Source organism: Aulostomus chinensis, chromosome 2 (genome assembly GCF_037954235.1).
Source record: "Aulostomus chinensis isolate RoL2024-O1b breed Wild chromosome 2, RoL_Achi_v1.0, whole genome shotgun sequence".
NCBI lineage: Eukaryota > Metazoa > Chordata > Actinopteri > Syngnathiformes > Aulostomidae > Aulostomus > Aulostomus chinensis.
In genome coordinates, this window is record NC_141321.1 from 20,735,173 (window position 1) to 20,753,211 (window position 18,039).

The 18,039-nt window shown below is 43.0% G+C and overlaps 1 protein-coding gene across 2 annotated transcripts; it reads right to left on the reverse strand.

Moving 5' to 3' along the window:
* Positions 1-2,069: 2,069 nt before the first annotated feature.
* Positions 2,070-17,265, reverse strand: crispld2 (cysteine-rich secretory protein LCCL domain containing 2). Of its 2 annotated transcripts, none has more exons than XM_086194713.1 (15): positions 16,935-17,265; positions 14,873-15,215; positions 13,802-13,920; positions 12,369-12,501; positions 10,282-10,397; positions 9,728-9,828; positions 9,474-9,644; positions 9,327-9,387; positions 9,166-9,232; positions 8,939-9,069; positions 8,776-8,819; positions 8,598-8,670; positions 8,150-8,225; positions 6,652-6,782; positions 2,070-3,763 (listed from the first exon to the last, which is right to left on the reverse strand). In XM_086194713.1, exons 2-15 carry the CDS (start codon positions 15,143-15,145, stop codon positions 3,712-3,714), a joined length of 1,548 nt encoding a protein of 515 aa, XP_086050839.1. In that variant the 5' UTR covers positions 15,146-15,215; positions 16,935-17,265; the 3' UTR covers positions 2,070-3,711. The 2 variants fall into 2 exon arrangements, with proteins under 2 accessions (XP_086050839.1, XP_086050848.1); XM_086194722.1 differs by lacking the exon at positions 16,935-17,265 and adding an exon at positions 16,295-16,374.
* Between the last annotated feature and the right edge of the window lie 774 nt (positions 17,266-18,039).

Sequence of the window (18,039 nt, forward strand, 5' to 3'; positions counted from 1 at the left end):
TTAATGACAGGACAGAGAGGGGATTTTGTTCCCTATGGGCCATGTGGTGGAGAGTTAAAGGGAAATTCCAGTATTTTTCAACCTAGGCCTTAATTTTCCATGTGTTTGGGTCGAAATGTTTGATAGGTATCAAAATTATCAGGATCAGAATCAGAATTATTGGCCAAGTATGTGCAGTTGTTTGACTGTAGTTTTCCTAGTTATAGTCAAGAGGCAGATAAATGTATACGTCTGCTCATATTTTTAAATGTGTGTAAAAATAGAATGTGACAAGATGACAACACTGCAATGGTGCGTGTTGCAAAGCATACAGAGAGGGCAAAAATGTGAATAAGCGGGTTACATAAACTTCAAAAATATTGGAAATTCCCTTTAAGAAATGGTGCTCTAAACACTATGGGCACTATTTACTTTAAGTCACTCTGAGGTGCCAGTGAGTCAGGGGCATATCCAACCCATTCAAATTAGCAAAACAATAAATAATCTGCATGCAGAGTCTGACAGAAGGCAGACCTCCCTTCTCTAGTATCTCAGGATGCTTTTTATGATCCTCCTGTTATGATTGTCTTTAAGTTAGACTGATACAACTTCATTATGAGTAAAATACCTTGTATATTTCCTCACTTCTGACGCTTCATGACAACTGAAAATATGTCAAATGTAACTAGCCTTTGAGTCCCGTGATTAATTGTTCAACCAATCCAATCTGTTGCGCAAAGCAAGCAAAGTCAGTGTTGGACTGAGCCCCAGAGCCTTTCCTCTCAGCAGCCTGGAACTTTCCAGTGCACAAAACTTTATCTCTTTTGACAATGGGAGTAAAAAAGTCCCGTACGCCCGTTGTGGCTGTTTCTCAGTAAAGTGGCCAAAGCCCTGTCCACCAAGCATGAACTGAAACTGAACAATAAAAGCACAAAAATGTTGTTCAAGTCTTCTCTCTGTCTAATGTTCACTTTTATTTTTAAGTAAAAGAGGCATTTCTAAGAGATCCTTACACACCAGTCAGCTTGTAACAAACAGGCATCGAGTTATGAATGTGAACTTTACCTTGGAGTCTCAAATGGAATTTACGAGGTTATGACAAGCAAACGGATCAAATATAATTCTGTCTGAATTTATGGAGGTTAGGTTTCGCCCCTGTAACCATTCCACCATAATCTCACAACACCATCGGTACAGCTGGCAGATTATGTATGAGGTCCCGAAATAAAAGTCAAAGCTTCAGTTTATTGTTCTGCGTCACTCTGCTTGCGCATATCCACAAGAAGTTCTTCAAAAGATGGCGGATCAATCCTGGGTGGCCTGGGTCTAAAGGTCATTCCTGGGAAGTGATGGGAAGTAACGGTTTGTAACCATTTACTCAAGTTCTCACTTGAGTGGGCATTGTAATTTCAGCACTATATGGTGCTGCATACTTCCACCCCACCATATTTAAGAGGACTACTTTGTAGGATTTATTTGACAGCTTGTTAGAAGTTTTTAGATGAAGATTTTACTCGGTGCTGACATGACAAGCTTTTGAAATACAAGGCATTGCTACAGCTTAAACCTGAAGCTTCCAACATTTTTGGCTTCTGAATCTTACAAATAGCAGCAGGCAGTGTCAGATGTCTATGAGTTGTTAACAGCAGATTTTTCTCTGTAAATTTCTCTCACGGTGGTCAAATGATTGGGCTTCTCAGGATATAAAACTGTCTATCAAGTAATTCAAACTAGGAGCAGATGCTGATTACACATGGATGCTTCTTTATTAATGATGTCATCTTTAATAATTTATCAGACAGAGAGAGCAAACCAGTACATTAATACTTTAACTATATTTTGCTGCGAATGGTTATTTGTATTGTAGAACTTTCCATGCAGGAAATTGCTGTATTGGTACTTTTACTGTAGTAAAGCTGACATATCTGGACCCTCACACATCATTTAAAAAGAAAAGTTTTAAAAAGCGGTCATTGAGAAATTTAATCTTGACTTTCAGAATGGACAAATGTTCCAAAAACATTTAAACGATAAATAAGTGAACGGTTATTTAAACTCATCCTTCAAGAAAACGGAGGCATTGCTTAAAGTCCAAGTAAGTAAGTTATACTTTATTTTCAAATTGTGCAAAAAAAAAAAAAAAATACAGAACCCATCCAACACCTGTATAAAAAATACTGAGATAAATTCACACGTTGTTTTTAATCATCACCTTGCTGCATAAATGATTATTCAGAGACAAAAAAAAAAAATCATTGTATTTATTTACATGTCCCATAACTTTACAAAACCCATGGTACTTCCCATTAAAACGGCTGTATAGTAAAGACCTAAATGCCTAGCATAGCGACAGGACTGAGGTAGAATAAAGAAATAAAGCTGAAATACATTTGAAGGAAGAGATTTACTGAGTCATTATTCCTTGGCTAGGTGTTTGTGTAATTTGGCTGTTGTGTCTTTATCCTGATGATTGATTAACATGGCCATTACCCTCAAGGAAGTAAATGTTGGAGTGACAGCGATTAATGGTGTTATTGGTGTGTTTGGCTACATTTACTGAAACGCCTCAAAAACTGGACTTTTTCATTTGTTTTACCCAGGAATGCTTACTATGTTTCTTCTGTGCATTGAAGTGCTGCTGCAGAAATGTGGGAATGTGTGGAGAGATGACGTCATAATCGGGGCTGTGACCCTGGCAGCAGCGCTGAAATCCAGTATCATAAAAGACATTACACGTGTCTGATTCTGTATTTAACTGTCAGCTGTTAAAAGTGCATAAACTTTGATGATGAAAGCGTTCAAAAATTATTCCTACACACCTAAAATATGGCCTGATTGCTAAATACTGTGTCTGACACATTCATCTGTCCTAGGTGAAGGAAAAGGAGGGATATGTTTATATCTCATTTAGTCACAGGGAAGCGTAGGAAAAGAAGAATTAGGCAACAATAAATACAAAAATGCCATATATATCTGCTGTCTGATTGTCATTAAATACATCCACACTATTGCCCCCATCCTTCAGACCCGTCCTCGTCAAACTAACACGAGCGAACAGAATTTTCTCAACATCACCTCCTCATGTGTGAAGCCACACATGCTTTTATAATATAAAGACACGATATCCATGCTGCCTGTAAACACACATCCATTCACCACTGATCCTTCCTTTTAACTTATAAATACAATTTAGACTCTGATTTGGCTTCACAGTCTAAATCATCGAGAGTAGAAAAGTTACGGTTATCCAGCTGAGCAGAAGAAGGCAATAAAATAAGATTAAACATACAAAAACGTTAATATATGGTACTCCATTTTTAAAACAAACAAAATATCATATATTCTGTACACATTGATTAAATAAAGTGTGATCAGTATACATTCCTGTGTATGAAAACCAAATTAAAAATTATCATAAGAACATCAATGTAAACATAATGTGTCTAACTTGAGTCTAAATCCAGCACCAGCTGTTCATAATTTATAGAAACATTCGGTATTCACAGATTAAACATGTTTAAGAAATATCGCGATCTGGAGTTTTTGGAGAATGTCTTTTAGTGGGCAGCTGCTGTGAATTAACTCGAGGGGAAAGTCTCTATGAATCTGTTGAGACACTTCTGATGAAGACGGAGACGGATGAAGGACCTGGGATCCAAACTCTGGGCACTTCCTGCTCTTCAAGAGCAACTGAGGTGACTCTGTTGGTTTTTGGAACTCCTAATGGACGCCTCACTCCCTCACAGCGAAGACACGGAAGGAACCTCCCTCTGTGTTGCTCTTGCTACAAATGGAGAGAGGACATGATACGTTTGTGAGTAACTGAGAGGGGTTCAGCATATTACTTCTTATATTTTAGTCTCTAGGTAGATTAGGCTCCAATAAACAGTGGAACATATTGATTTTATTGTAGTATTATGTAATAAGAGGCCTCATTCATTAAATATCATTATGCACAAACTTGTACACAAGAATTTTTGTAGCCCTCATTTCCGTCTTACAGACAGGATCAGCAAAGCCCGACAGGTATTTGGAACTTTCAATCACCCTGGCTTGTAAAGGCTGAAATATTACAAGAGGATCTCAATCGATGTCTGGCTCAAGGAGTTATAAAAAGCAATCAAGCTCTGAGTCCCATGTGGCCAACTTCGCATTTCAGATTTCCAGTCTTGAGCATCAGCAAAAAGAAGCATGATCACACCGATTAGATGTCAGGATTGTTATTTCCTGAGATATAACAGAGACACAGTAGGCCGACTCTTAGTGAACCGAGCCCTGCACACACCGCATGAACTTACACCTGTAAGTCTGCAGTTAAGTCTTGTCCCACCAGCAGCTAAATCCATTAAAAAGTATGCAGTCGTTGTGCCCACATTTTAGGAAAAAACATCCGCCAAATGGCCAAAAAAATGGCATCATGACTCGCTTCAACTTATAGAAGTCTTTGCTGTTTTTCTGCAGCTTACAGCTGCTATACAGCAGCGTGGGCGGCAGTGTGCAGCACCCAGGGACCAACTGGAGAGACCTTGAAGCTCTGCCATGATCAATAACCATGACAGGCTGTGCAACTGGTATCAGATCACAGATAATTGTCCATATAGAAAAGCACCTACTAGGTGGTTAACAGCATTTACATCTCCCCTCGAGTAACCCGATAGGCCGTGATTACTTCAGCAGGGTCCAGTCCAAACTGCCCAACCAACCGCCTTGATGTTGGCACAAGCGACGGACTTTCACTCAGGCGTTTACTGACCTCCTAGCCCAATGCCCTAAGAGAGGCCTTTTGCAGTTCTGCTGCAGATTTCATAGCAGTCAGACTGGTCTGATTATTTGACCATTCAGCACTTTGCACACTCAATTGAAATGCCTGAGTAAAGTAAGCAAAGATCCCATGTGTGGCCCGTCCACACACCAAACCACACCATTACTCTTACATCCCCACATGCCTGCAGAACTGCCCACAAAGAGCTCCCTCGCCTGAATTTGGTCCTCTGGAACCGGCCACAGACATGAGAGGGATGTGAGAAACATGGCGTGCATGCAAGGAACCCACTACACATCGCACATAAATCAAGATACGGTAAATAGAAGAACATTTCTCAAACATATTTTGGATTCTCTGGTCAAATATTCCCATAATTTTACAAGGTTTTCTTTATTGTGCTTCCAGTGGTTAGATATTTAAGCTTAAGCTGAGTCTTGTATTGATTTTATATTATATTTAATACCTTTTTAAATTAACTTCAATTGAATTTAGAACTCATCCCATGTGGTCCAGGCATCCAGGTTCAGTGTCAATTCTTAATCATTTCTTTTAGCCTGGTTCCAGACCTCCCAGAATGACCACACGCACCTCAAATTTGTTCAAATAGGTCTGGTGTTGCGTTTCCTCTGGATCGGTTAGGTGAACGGCCTTTAAGTGTCGTTATTATTTCCCTTACAAGTCTCAACGCACCACCTGTCCACCCATCCGCCTCCTCGCTGCACCGTAGCTGCGTCTCAGCGGGCCAAACCGAGCGTTGTTAGACGAAACGGTCTTGTCTACCGAGGGTCTCCTTTTTTAGCATCATCAGCTGTTGCTGCCCTTACACTTCTGTCATGAGACTCTGCTCCGCTCACCTCGCAACCAGCAGCAGACAACAAAAGCCGAGAGTTCTGTAGCTTAGCCGAAGCCCATTGTTTTTCAACATTTGAATTGTTCGAGTCCACTAATTCAATTCGAGAGGAGACTACACTATCACTGTTTCATCAGGGGATCCGAGATTCTCTGATTTCAGGAAAAGTCAACCGAATTACTACCTTTGAAATGGGACAAACTTGCACTGCTGCTGTGATGCATTCGACCTTCAAATGCAGTCTTGAAACCAGTCACAGCCCCTGAACGTGCTGGTATAGATAAGTACAGACACTCGATAGGTTTCTATCTGAAAGTGTTGTCAATTTTAACTGAATTTCCTCTCTAAATGAAACTTAATTCACTTTCATGGAAAAGTTTTCTCCGTCTCCTATTTAATGCATCAGTTCTCTTTTTCTTTCTGAATTTAGCCGATTTCATTAACATTCTCTTCAGAGATGCTTCGGAGCACAACAAAAACTCCTGATGGTTGTCGTCTCACTCGCTCCCTCTCGTTTGTGCTTGTTTGGGTGGAGAAACTTTAATTGTAATTAGAGTTGAATATGCAGAGAATAAAACACCAAATCACATTTGAGGATTATAAAGGCTTTTTAACTTCAAGATCAAGTCACGAGATGTTTGGCATCATGGAAGGATTCATAATGAACTCATGCGATTACACCCCACAATCTACAACCAGTGTTTTAAAAAAAAATCCACTGATGATCTTTTTTATCATTATTATTATGCATTATGACAGTCCAACCGTGGCAGTGCTCTTACTCTTTTACTAACATGTTGCTGGCAAACACATTCCCTTATTTCTAACTGATAGTTTACACTGGAACTGAGGAGACTTTGTGGTTTCACAGCAGCCAAATGGTTTCTTGTTGATGGAAGCCATCGCACACCATGTCAAAACAGGACTTTCTAGACACGGCCCCTTAAAAGTGAGATTGTTAGGAGCCAAATCTAAAAAGAATGCATGTCTAGAACTCGCAATGGTGAGCTGCACATCTTTAAAAAAAATAGACAATCGCTTAAAAGAAGTGTCATACCTTTCAGATTGGATGCCATTTTTCAAGACGCCAGCATAATTCTTTCTCTTGTCCAGTGGTAGGACATCCACAACTCCTCCATCTGCTTTGATGACTCCAGCATGGATGGCTGCTTTACAAATACTGGAGCTCTGTGAGGAGAAAGCATGGCAGTAAATTTAGTACATGAAGAGAGACAAAAGGCAGGTGGCAGATTAATGGGAAACATTTTATGAGCACAGAAATTATGTGAATCGTAGCTCTCACAGTCACCAGATCACAACCCAGCTTTCCATCATCAAAATTAGTAAATATCTTTCGGAAGGTCTGTCTTCAACCCTCCGGGAGCAATCCAGAAACCCGTAGGATCGATGTCAAGCCTCATTGAAAGCTTTGTGACGGCTGGTGGTCGCTCAGCAACTTTCTATAACTTTTTATGTTGCTTTTTCCTTTAATTTGTCCCCCGTCAGCACACACACACACACACACACACACACACACACTGATACGCTCACAGATGCGAGCAGTTGTTCCACAGTCTGAGCCAGAAGTCTGTCTCCAACACAACAGACCACGATCTCTTATCAACAGTCTGGAGCAGAATCGTTCATTTCTAGTCCAAACACAGATCACGCTGTCCGTACACTCCTCCGATCACTCGAGACAAAAGTTTTATGTCTCATATCGATCCGACATCCAACTAAGCTGTAGAAATACATTCCTGGCCAACTTTGCTATGAGCCACATGTCTCCCGGATTTGTGACAGCTGGTATGTAAGCACTGATAGTTTGGGTTCTCTAGCCAGCTGGACGTCATCTTGGGTCAGTCTCATACATGGTGGAAGCTTGTTACATAATCCACATACACACTATGTGACCGTGTCAGTTGGAAACTCCTAAATTAGCTGACAAATTTATATCTGGATGGTGCATCACAGTGAGCCATCACCCTTTTTTAACACAGTTTTGGTGACACCGGGAGAAATGATGCATGAATGATTCTTCCTAAACGCCTATCTGTCAGGGTCTTCCATCTCTCAGGCACAGTTAACCTGCTGGGAGTCTCTAGATAGGTCCCACATTGGGCAAGGACTCAGCTGACTGACGGCATCAACTCCTTCTGTTACACCAAGTCCTCAAGTCGATCCGCTCAGATCTTCTTCCTTTCCCCTTCCCCATCCCTGACTCCATTGCTTAGATATTCCCGCACCCACTCTAGGCCTCATCACCCTCTAAAAGTTTACACATCTCTTCACCTTTCCCCTGTTGTGCTTTCTATGTCAACTACATTTAATTACTAATATTTTCCTGGCAATTTCAAGGTTTACCTCGTCATTACTTCCATTCTCTCTGAGTCACATTGTGAAGAGCTTTCCAGAGCTACCAAGTCTCACTAAGTCACTTTAACTTAACCAGACCCAGATATCGCTCCCCAGGAAAACAGATGAATTTCTGTTTTAAGTAGGACAGACCTGGATGGTGTCTGTGATCGGTGTGTGTGTAGCAGTGTATTACTCACGTCTGTATAAATATTGTTCCCAATCACTGGTGACCAATACGAAGGCTGAGATTTGCAGTCGGCTGGACAGAAGATTCTGAGGAACCAATAAGACGAGAGGGTAGTAGTCATAGAAAAACTGTGATTTTAAGGTCACTGAATCCCTGAATGAAGAAACATTTCTGTCAAATTCACAACAATTCACAAAAGACACTTCTGGATTTGTTTGTTATCTACGTCTACATCTTGACTCTGTCAGGCTTCAATGGGAAAAATGAAATCTCTGCTGCCAATCAAGTTCTAGAGAGGAAGGTTGTTGAGTTGCTAAAACCTCATCAAACCTGAGTTTTTGATATACTTTTTTCATTTTTGTCTGTTTGGTCATGGATATTTGAGTAGTTAAGTATGAAATGTGCTTCATTTTTATGGCTGATTATTGTACGCGGTAGCAGGTGGATGTGATGAGCACCTTGGACAGTTTGAAGAGGGCTTTTTGAAGGGGCAGATTTCAGCAACTGTGGTGTAGCAATCCACTGACATTTCTGTTACACAGAGAGGAAAGAAAAAAAACGTGAACGTGTTGCTAAGTGAGTGAATGTACATGCAATCACGTCTCACTGAAAAAATACACGTAAGTACCCACTTACCCTCCACTTTGGCCACCACAAATGCATTTCCTGGTTTATATTTACTGTAAAAGAAAATATATATCAATGCTTTAAGAAACAGAAAAATGCAAAATTGCACTAAATCTGGATCCCAGAGGACAGGAACTGTGTTCTTCTAGACTAAAAGCGCATAGACGTCTACCTCAAAGACTCGATGCCGTTTTTTGTGGCTCTGACAAAGAAAGGAAACTTGTCCATTCTTGTGACGTCTACGACTCCACCATTGTTGTCCATCACGCCAAAATGGATCGCAGCACGGCAAATACTTGATTGCTGAAACAGTAAAAAGACGGACTCTTGTAAGTGTTTGCTGATATTATAAAAATGTACATGACGTGAAAGTTTTTTCTTTCTTGCTATAAGACTCACCACATCATAATAGAGAGTTCCCCAAACTTTTCCTTTTTTATTCAGGCAATTAGCAGGACACTTAAATCTGCAGAGTTGGAGAAAGTTTAGACACGAGTTGAAACTGAGGGAAAAGGGGAATGAAAATGAAACTGATTAGACGTCAAAATAAGAAATCTGACCTGTTGCAGGTTGCTCCTCTGCACTTATCTCGCAGTCTAGTCTCGCACTTGATGTTTTGAGCTGCGAGACGCAAAGATAAAAACTAAGTGATGCAACGTGAGACAATATGAGAGATTGTAGTGATGTGTAATTGTTGCTGTAGCTACCCAGGAAAGCGTTAGTGGGAGTCTTTGAAGATGGGGTGGAGGGCTTGGACGCTGGTTTCTTCGGAGGAGAGGGTTTGGGTTTTGGTGCTGGTTTAGCGGTGGTGCGTGGCGGCAGCGGCACCTGAGGCTTCTCTACCTCATTCATGTCCTCTGTCTCTGAGCGCTGAGAGTCTATCAGATGAACAAGCAGAGTCCAGGTTGCTAATGTATTCAATATCAACGTTTCTGGGTGCAAACCATGCGGCGTTGCTCACCTTTGTAACATAGATTATTCCTGCATCCTCCTCCATAGCTGGGGGGGCACTGGGAACAAGGGCGGCCATGCTTGTATGGGGCCTCACCGATCCAGTTGCCTCTGCAGGAGGGCACAGACAGGACAGGTTGACGAAAGTCTGACTTTGTCATGACTAAAGCATGGCTGGGCTCGTGGCCTTGAAATGACTTCAATTTGCCTGTGGTCAACACACCTACGAGTCATTAGTCCCAAAGACTAATAAAAACCCTCCTCGTTGTCTCTCAGGCGATTACATCCTGTGGGCTGTCTGGAAAACAAGCGCCTGCTAGGCTCTTATTTTTCTTTCCCTTTGCTTTCATTTTTATTTTTCTATTCTGACTTCAGGAGGAATTTTAATGGCCCCAATATGTCATCCAGTGTCTCAGACAACTGGTGCAACAGGCAGCAGCTCATAGATGAAGTATATTAGAAACATCCACTGTAGCATTTGTGAAGGAGGAAAAAATGTAAACAAGCATTCAGAGAGCAAAAGGTATTGATGCATAACAGAACATGGAGGAATACTGAACTTACTTTGGGGAATAGTTGCACACGAGGTAAACGGCGTTCTCCCACACTTCCCCCCACACGTTCATCCTTGGACACACATGCACAGCACAGCCGACTCGGTTAGTAGTTGCCCAGACCACCTGTAAAGAATGTCCAGTGTTAGAACAAACAACTGATGAACGAAAGGACACATGTGGCAGGGTAAACTATAAAATCCCCCCCCCCCCAAAGTCTCACAGCTCCATCAATCATTCCAGAGGAAGCAACTAGATTGGCAGCTAAAATTAATGAGGCCACTGGGACTTTGTGGAGCGCGTGGTCTGTTATTCTGCCCCAGTCAAACGCTCATCACGTGTGAACACGTCGGGATATAATCAAGATCACTCTCATCATCCACTTAATACTGGAAAAAAATGTCAGTTTTCAATATCTCACTCAGAGTGAGTAGAAGTCAGCATATTGTCCAGGGCAAAATAAAATGCCTTATTAAACGGAAAACTGCTGCTATGGTGTTACAGATGAATGATGTGCCACTTGATGGCGAATACAAGCCAGCGTGTTCCAAAACTCCTCCTCACTTTCCTCCCATCTCTCAAACATGTGTGCTCTCCCTCCTCAGGAATGTTCGTGTTTTTCCTGGTATAGTTCGAGGCCACTGGAACCATTGAGTCAGCACACAGACTGATGTGTGCTGGTAGTTTAACCGAGAGTAACTACAACTACAGAGGGTCAAACCTCTCCCCAGCCCAAGTGCTTATAGGAGATGACTGCATCTTGACGGCACATACACCGGCACTTTTAGCAGAAATGAAAAGTCAAAAGAAGGGGAAGATGCTCAGATTTGGTACTCTCCCCTCTCTGCAGCATCTTCACAAGAATCCAGGTCAAGCGGTGAGGGATGTCTGGTGTGTCTGGGAATGACTACCAGATGGCATAGATCAGGTTTCAGGGTGAGGGGAGAGGGAGGAGTCTGGATGTTTCTGTAAACTCATCGCAGCAGCAACAAAGTAAAGTCTGAGCCGAGAAGCATCCAGATTTGGTTCTATTTTGTGGAGTTTTTTATTTTGTGTTCTTGCCCGCCCCTCACTTCCTGTCTCTGTTGCCCACTCTACATGACGTCAACATCGTTGTATTCACTGTCTGTAAGTTATTATATCCGTTCCAGCCTTTAAACTTCCCTGAACCTCAGTAACTTTGTCCATAAATGCTGTGAAATATGCAAGGAGAGGAAAGTCCTCACTGAGCGGCATGTTCTCTATCCAACAGATAAATGAATATAAATATCCTACATACAGCAGAGACATGAGACAGAGACATGCTGCTCAAAGGAAGTGGGGGAATATGACTTAAGTCTAAAATTAGACTTCCCAAACGGGGAGCTTTCTCTTCAACAGAACCTTGCAAAACATGATCAGGATAAGAGTGAGGTCGAGGTCATATTCACAAAACTACCTTAAGAGCAAACTTCCTCTCAAATGTGTAAATACTGTATAGAGTAAGTTGAAATGTTAAGAAAGGCTGCACTCGTCCAAAAAAAAAGTCTTAAGTTTTTCTTGATTTTTCATTCAAGAGTACATTTAGGAAGAAATGAGGTTCTTTTAAAGGATCTTAAATTGTATCTTCATCATCTTTAAGGGTGGTCAACTGACAGGCTGAGTGAAGGTAAATGTAACTTTTCCACTAGAATATTAAGGTCCTATAATTTGATCTGATCAGTTCATGAAGTCCCAGTCGCGATTTTAAACTAGGCTGCATAAATAATCAACGATGTGGACATAGGTCTGCTGTGATGAAACATTTCCAAAAGTGAACTTTTTAATTGTAGCTTCACTGTTTCCCTTATTCGTTGAATAGTCTAGACTCCCAGAGGAAATTATGTTTGTTTACAACAACAGCAAAATGTTCAATGCCCCATTCATGAGAGTTCAAGCTGCAACTCAATAAGCAGCACAGGGCTAGCAGACAGAGCACGCGAGGGTTCGACCACACCACTTCAATGTGTAACCAGTTGATGAGTTTTAAGCACTGCATTTCTTATTTATCTTGAACTGGTTTTTAGACCTGGCCCCTGTTTCTAAAACCCCCTACCCAAGCTTCACACACTCTCTTACCTGTGTGTAATGGGTGCACATGGGCCCCGAGCAGCGTTCTGGACACCAGGGGTTGCACTCTTGGGGGTAGGGATAGGTGTAGTCTTTCACTTCATCATACCAGGACTGGACATGGAAGGCAGGAGAGCGGTATCTGTAGCACAAACAAACACACACACACACACACACACACACACACACACACACACACACACACACACACACACAAAGTAAGCTCAGTCACCTATCACTCAGGTACCAGGGGCAAAAGGGAAATATGGGAGGGAACTGCCAGGTGCTCTGGCTAGACTTGTGAAACACTGCATGAACCTCCTCCTCTTCTTCCTTCAGGCCTGAAATGACGAGTCTGATTTTGTACCAGCACACAGAACATCTGCTCCCGTCCATAACAGGGGAAATAAAATCAGGTTTAAAAAACAAAGAATCAAAGCGAATCCAAACATGGCTCCACTGCCTAACAAATCAGTTCAAGCCCATATTATAAACATCGCTTTTTACGGTACTGAAAAGTGCTGAGCTTCTAAATGGAGAGTAGAGGGGGAGTGGAAAAAAAGGACGGCACACTGGGTTTGCTGGCGCAGGAAGAAAAGAGGGGGAATAGGGAGGGAGGGAGGAAGGGAGGGAAGGAAGGGTTTGTGAGAATGAGAGCAGATTCCTGGAATGGCACCTGCTGCGATAGCCATACACTGTCACACACAGAGGACTACTGTGTCTGGTGTCTGCATGGACACACACACACACACACACACACACACACATACAGGTTCACAAATATCCACCTGAATACAAGAACTTGGGTTCACTCTGCATGCTAAGATTGTTTTAAAGAAGTAGATCTATTTACAGCATCACTGTAGTTTACCGTCAACTACTCGCTGTTGCAGCATTTGCCAGATCAGCAGGTTCGATAATAAAAAAGTGAAGAAGTATATAAAAAGTTTAAATGAGTTTAACATATGAATGAGCGTTCCATATATTCAAGCCTTCAACAAACGAGGTCACACAGTGCTCATTAAGCTCATCAAATATCTGCACCTCACAGTAGAAGGAGTTCACTGGAACGATGCCCACTGAGCATGCTCAGTAAACAAAACATGTCATCCAGAGACATACACTGGCAGAGATGGCTACTTCCTGTTTGCCCTCAACTCACTAGAGAGTGGATGAATGATGTAACTGTGCAGCTCTTCTAACTTTCCCAGTGTTATCAGTTATCGATGGAGCGGGTTCAGGCAATCACTTGACCACAGGGGCCGTAAGAACTGTCACTGCCCGAAGAAGAAAAAGTTATTCTCTACAGCTTTAATTACGTTTGCAGTGTGTCACTTGTTTTAATTCATCCAAACTAACATTAAAAAAGTCTCAAGCGGGTCACAATTTCACGGTTAAAAGATAAAACATCTGACAGCACAATACTTGTTGGTGCATCTCACCTGCCCCAGTGAACGGCCAGGTTCTGTCCGATCGACATGAGCAGGTCCTGGGGCCCGTGATCCCACTGACACTCCTCTGACCAGAATGTGGCCGACCTCTCCAGCTCCTCGTCCCATTCCTGCATAGCATCAGAACAGGTGAATTCATGAAATAACCTGCTGCATTCACCTGTTGCATCATGATTAGAGCAGAAGAATCCTGGTTTTGTTCTGACTCCCACCGCAACCTGTTCAAGACCTGCCCTTCCTTCCTCCCCCCGTGAGCTGAAACTGAGCTGGATACAAACACAACATCAACCTTAGACAGTGACAATTGAGTGGGGCAGCTGGCGCCTGGCCCCAGTCCGCTACAAATCTCCACCAATCCCAGTTGAATTATCCACATTTCCTGAACGGGTTCCTTCGAGCAGCGAAGAGGGTATGAAAGCGGAGAAGACACCTGACTCCCTCTATGGAGGGTGGGGGTGGGGGGGCAGCATACAACATGGCCCCTCAAAAGCACATCTCCTCAGTAAATTTCCAGCCTTTTGGTGGTCGCTTACAAATGCACACACAGACACCACTGTAACCCCAAACACCCGTACAATAACACTGACACACACACGGCCTGTTCACTGGAATTTGAGAAAGCACTGGGCAGAGTAAATCTTCAGACACTTTCCTACTCGGCTATAACCACACTCCTGAGACAACTTTATGGACCTCAGAGTTTTCAGTAACCTTCTGTGAAGAATAATTCCTCTTCTACTTGACTCCTTGATGTGCCTTAAGTCTCTCTTTAGCCTAATTCTCTCTGTCCTCCACTGACCCAGCACTCGGAGCCGTTTCCTAGCAGGACAGACTCAGCATTATTATCCTGCTTGTAAAAGACCTGCACAGCAGGCTGCTAATAGTCCACCATCATGACTGCATGTTTCCAGCTGAGAGAAGCTTGTTTTTATTGAAGCAACAACACTTTCTGAAGGAGTTTTAAACCCTAATCCCCACAGCTGAGTATTGCTGCTGACACATTACATTTACTTTCATGTCTCATTAGAACAATAACTGGTGGTAATTGCAGTCATGTCTCACCATGACCTCCATGTTGGAAGATGTGGGGTAAACGGAGCCTCTCAGCTTGTTGTGCAGCTCAACGATCTCCTCGCGGTCCGACCAGCGGATAGATCTTCTGGTCCTGTTGGTGTGGGTCTTACTGGGACTGTCCTGACCCGCTTCATCCTCGTAGCGGCTAAGCAGCTGCCGGAGCTCCTTGGAATCAGGTAGGAAGACAGAGGATGAGTCTCTGATGCACAGTAGCAGGAGGGAGAGGACGGGGATCCAGGCCGTGACAGCACCGGGCATCATGGCAGCGTCTGGGTTGGAAGTTCAGGCTGCAGTCGACAGTTTTGATGTGTGGATGTGCTCCAGACAGAACCTGCAGAGAGGAAACGTTTAATGAGTCTCGCCTTGCTGTGGGAAGCAGGCAGAGTGCTAAAAGAACATCCTGATGCAATTACAGCGTCAATCTAATACACATGCACACAGGTTTCACTGTATTAACAGAAGGAAAATCAAACCAAGTCATCCAGCAGTGATCAGGATGGGTTAAAGAATCCCTACAGACATATATAATAATAATACATATAATTCCTGATATAAATCCCTGTGCGATGTCATCATAACTGCTCATAGCAGCAGGTCGCCTGCTCTAACTGCATTGCTCTTTGTCCACTCAGCTTATTCAGTTTGCAGTTGATGAGTAAAAACAGTTAATGGGGAAACTTTGTGAAGCTTTTCAACTATCCATCATGTTTGATGCTATCCCAAGGGCTGTTCCTAATAATCTACCTTCAGTAGCTGTTAAAAAAAAATCATTATGCTACAATGGACATAGTCCAGTTCAGAACATGAAGGTTCTATTGTTTATAATACATTATTGTCCTTCGTGTCATGTGACCACGTGAGAAACCTTCAAGTTACTGCATTGTCTTATCAAAACATATTGATCAGCTTCAATTATTCTCCCACAGACAAAAAAAAAACAACCTAACAAACTCATTCACCTAACAGTTTAGTCAACTAAGAAGAAGTCAGAAGGAGATTACTGCACTGCACTCTCAGCTCAGGTGGGAAATATTACTCTGTCTTTACAATACTCTTACTGTTATGTACAACAGAGTAATAAAAGCCCTTCATGATTATCTAGTGATGCTCTCGGATTATTCTCAAGCCAGGCTGAGCAGCAGGGTGGGACTTTGGACCCGAGTCCAGTCCAGTTTGACTCCTTGCTGAACCATCAGTGCATTCCTAACACATCCCAGGTCAGTAATCTGTAATCAGCCCTGCTTTTGACCCCAAGAGGGAGGACATCTCAGGTTTTAGAGAGACCAAATATCTCAAAATCACAGACTTTTACACAGAAAGAGGACCAGTCAGAGAGTGTGATCAGAGAAGAAAGAGAAAATAAACAAGCTGCAGCTCGCGCTGGTTGCTCTTATCCTTGAATCCCTTCACCTCTTTCCCTCAGGCTGAAAAGGCGGCTTGAGGTCTGGCACCGGCTCTGTGTCAACATAATGTGCCAGCTCTGGGCACAGTGAGCCAGCGGGCAGCTGAAGCACCACACCCTGCTCCTCTCTCTCTCTCTCTCTCTCTCTCTCCCCCTCTTTGTGACCCCCCCCCCCCCCCACTAGCTCCTCTGTCTGGGCCCTTCTCATGGTTCTTCTGAATTTTATACCAGAGTGACAGACAGAGCTGAAGGGCCACACGTTCATATGCACGTTGCCCTGCCCATGGGAGCTTCTGCCATTGGAGGACTGAAGAGGGACTGACCTTCACTTCACCTCCACACCATGTACACACACCTCAATAGGATTTAGATGCCTTAACACAAAGGCTTGCATCTCAAGGAGGTAGAAACACTGGCATTATAACGTTTGAACTCTTCAGAGCTTCTGATCTCATTTCCTGAGCAGAGTGTGACTGCAAACTCATCATGAATAGTAATATTGTGCAGTAGCTTGGTGTCAAACCCAGCCGAGTATCTGTGGTTAGAGTTCTGTGTAACAGCACTACACTTCAGGCTCGAAAGCAAGGAACAAATTAAAAGCAAAACTGCAACTTATTTCCGTGTGAAATATTCAATAGCGTCGCTCACCTCCGCTTCCCTCTGTTAGTATCCAGTTGCTGGTGCGTTTCGGCGCACGGAGCAGTTTCCTCTGGAGGAGTGGATCTTATTCCCGCGTGAGAGGACCCGACTGCTGCTGCTGCTGCTGCTGAAGAACGTAGGAACTGTGTCTGCCTCGGAGCTGCTCGGAGAGCCTTATATAGAGAAAGGACCCCTCAGGACCGGAGGAAAAAATGACTGTCTCTCCTTACTCCCCCACTGGCCAGCCTCCCTGGAGGAGGCGATGTTCTTGGCGCACAGCGCGCCGTGTGCGCAGCCTCATGTCAGCAGATAATCTTCCATCACCGGCTTGTCAAACGACTTCGAGCCCCATCTTTGAGTCACGTTTCAAGGACAGTTAACACCAACACACGCGTCCTCTCCCAAGCAGCCTTCAAACATTACAGCTGGCAGAAGAGGAACCGAACTGAGTGACTCTCAAGTACAAAAACTATGGTGATGATAAATTAGGCGTTTTAAAAGGGGATGATTGGTGTAATATCTTCCTCGGAGGATAAATGTTAAACTAGAGGTATTATTTTCTGGCTGTCAGTGATTCTAAATTTACTGTATTTATTCTTTCATTACCTTAACAGCAGACGCGATCTATGGTGTAAGTTTTAAAGGCGCAATCCGCCCCATTCAGACAAAATTCAGTATTTCAAATCAGTTAATACATCTTCATTGGATTCAGAGAGTAAATCTGGTGCAACATTTAAAACAAGGGATGACAATAACACACATAAGTATAACAGTGACAGCATTTCATTCAATTTAGGAAGTATAATAAGTAGGAACAAGAGCAGATATGCTCGGAGAGCTAGTGAAGGTGATCCGTATGTCCAAGTGTCCTTATGGCTGAAACTCCCCTGGTATATTTGGTGAGAGTTGAACTTCCTGAAATAAAAACTATCTCACTTGAGCTCTGGAAGAGCTGGAGTACTTCCCAGTGTATTACCAAGCCTCTGACACGTTTGCTTTATGAAAAGAAAGAATCGATCGTGATCATAAGAGACTCAAGTTGTGGTGGTTTGAACGGAGGGAAACAGTCGGTACAGCACTGTCGCCTCACAGCAAGAAGGTTCAGAGTTTGAGC

Coding starts and splice junctions, on each gene's coding strand:
- crispld2 (XM_086194713.1), bottom strand. CDS start 15,145: ATGATGCCCGGTGCTGTCACGGCCTGGATCCCCGTCCTCTCCCTCCTG. Junction 9,233..9,326: donor AGAGGAGCAACCTGCAACAG/GTCAGATTTCTT, acceptor CCAACTCTGCAG/ATTTAAGTGTCCTGCTAATT. Junction 8,671..8,775: donor TGTGGTGGCCAAAGTGGAGG/GTAAGTGGGTAC, acceptor TCTGTGTAACAG/AAATGTCAGTGGATTGCTAC.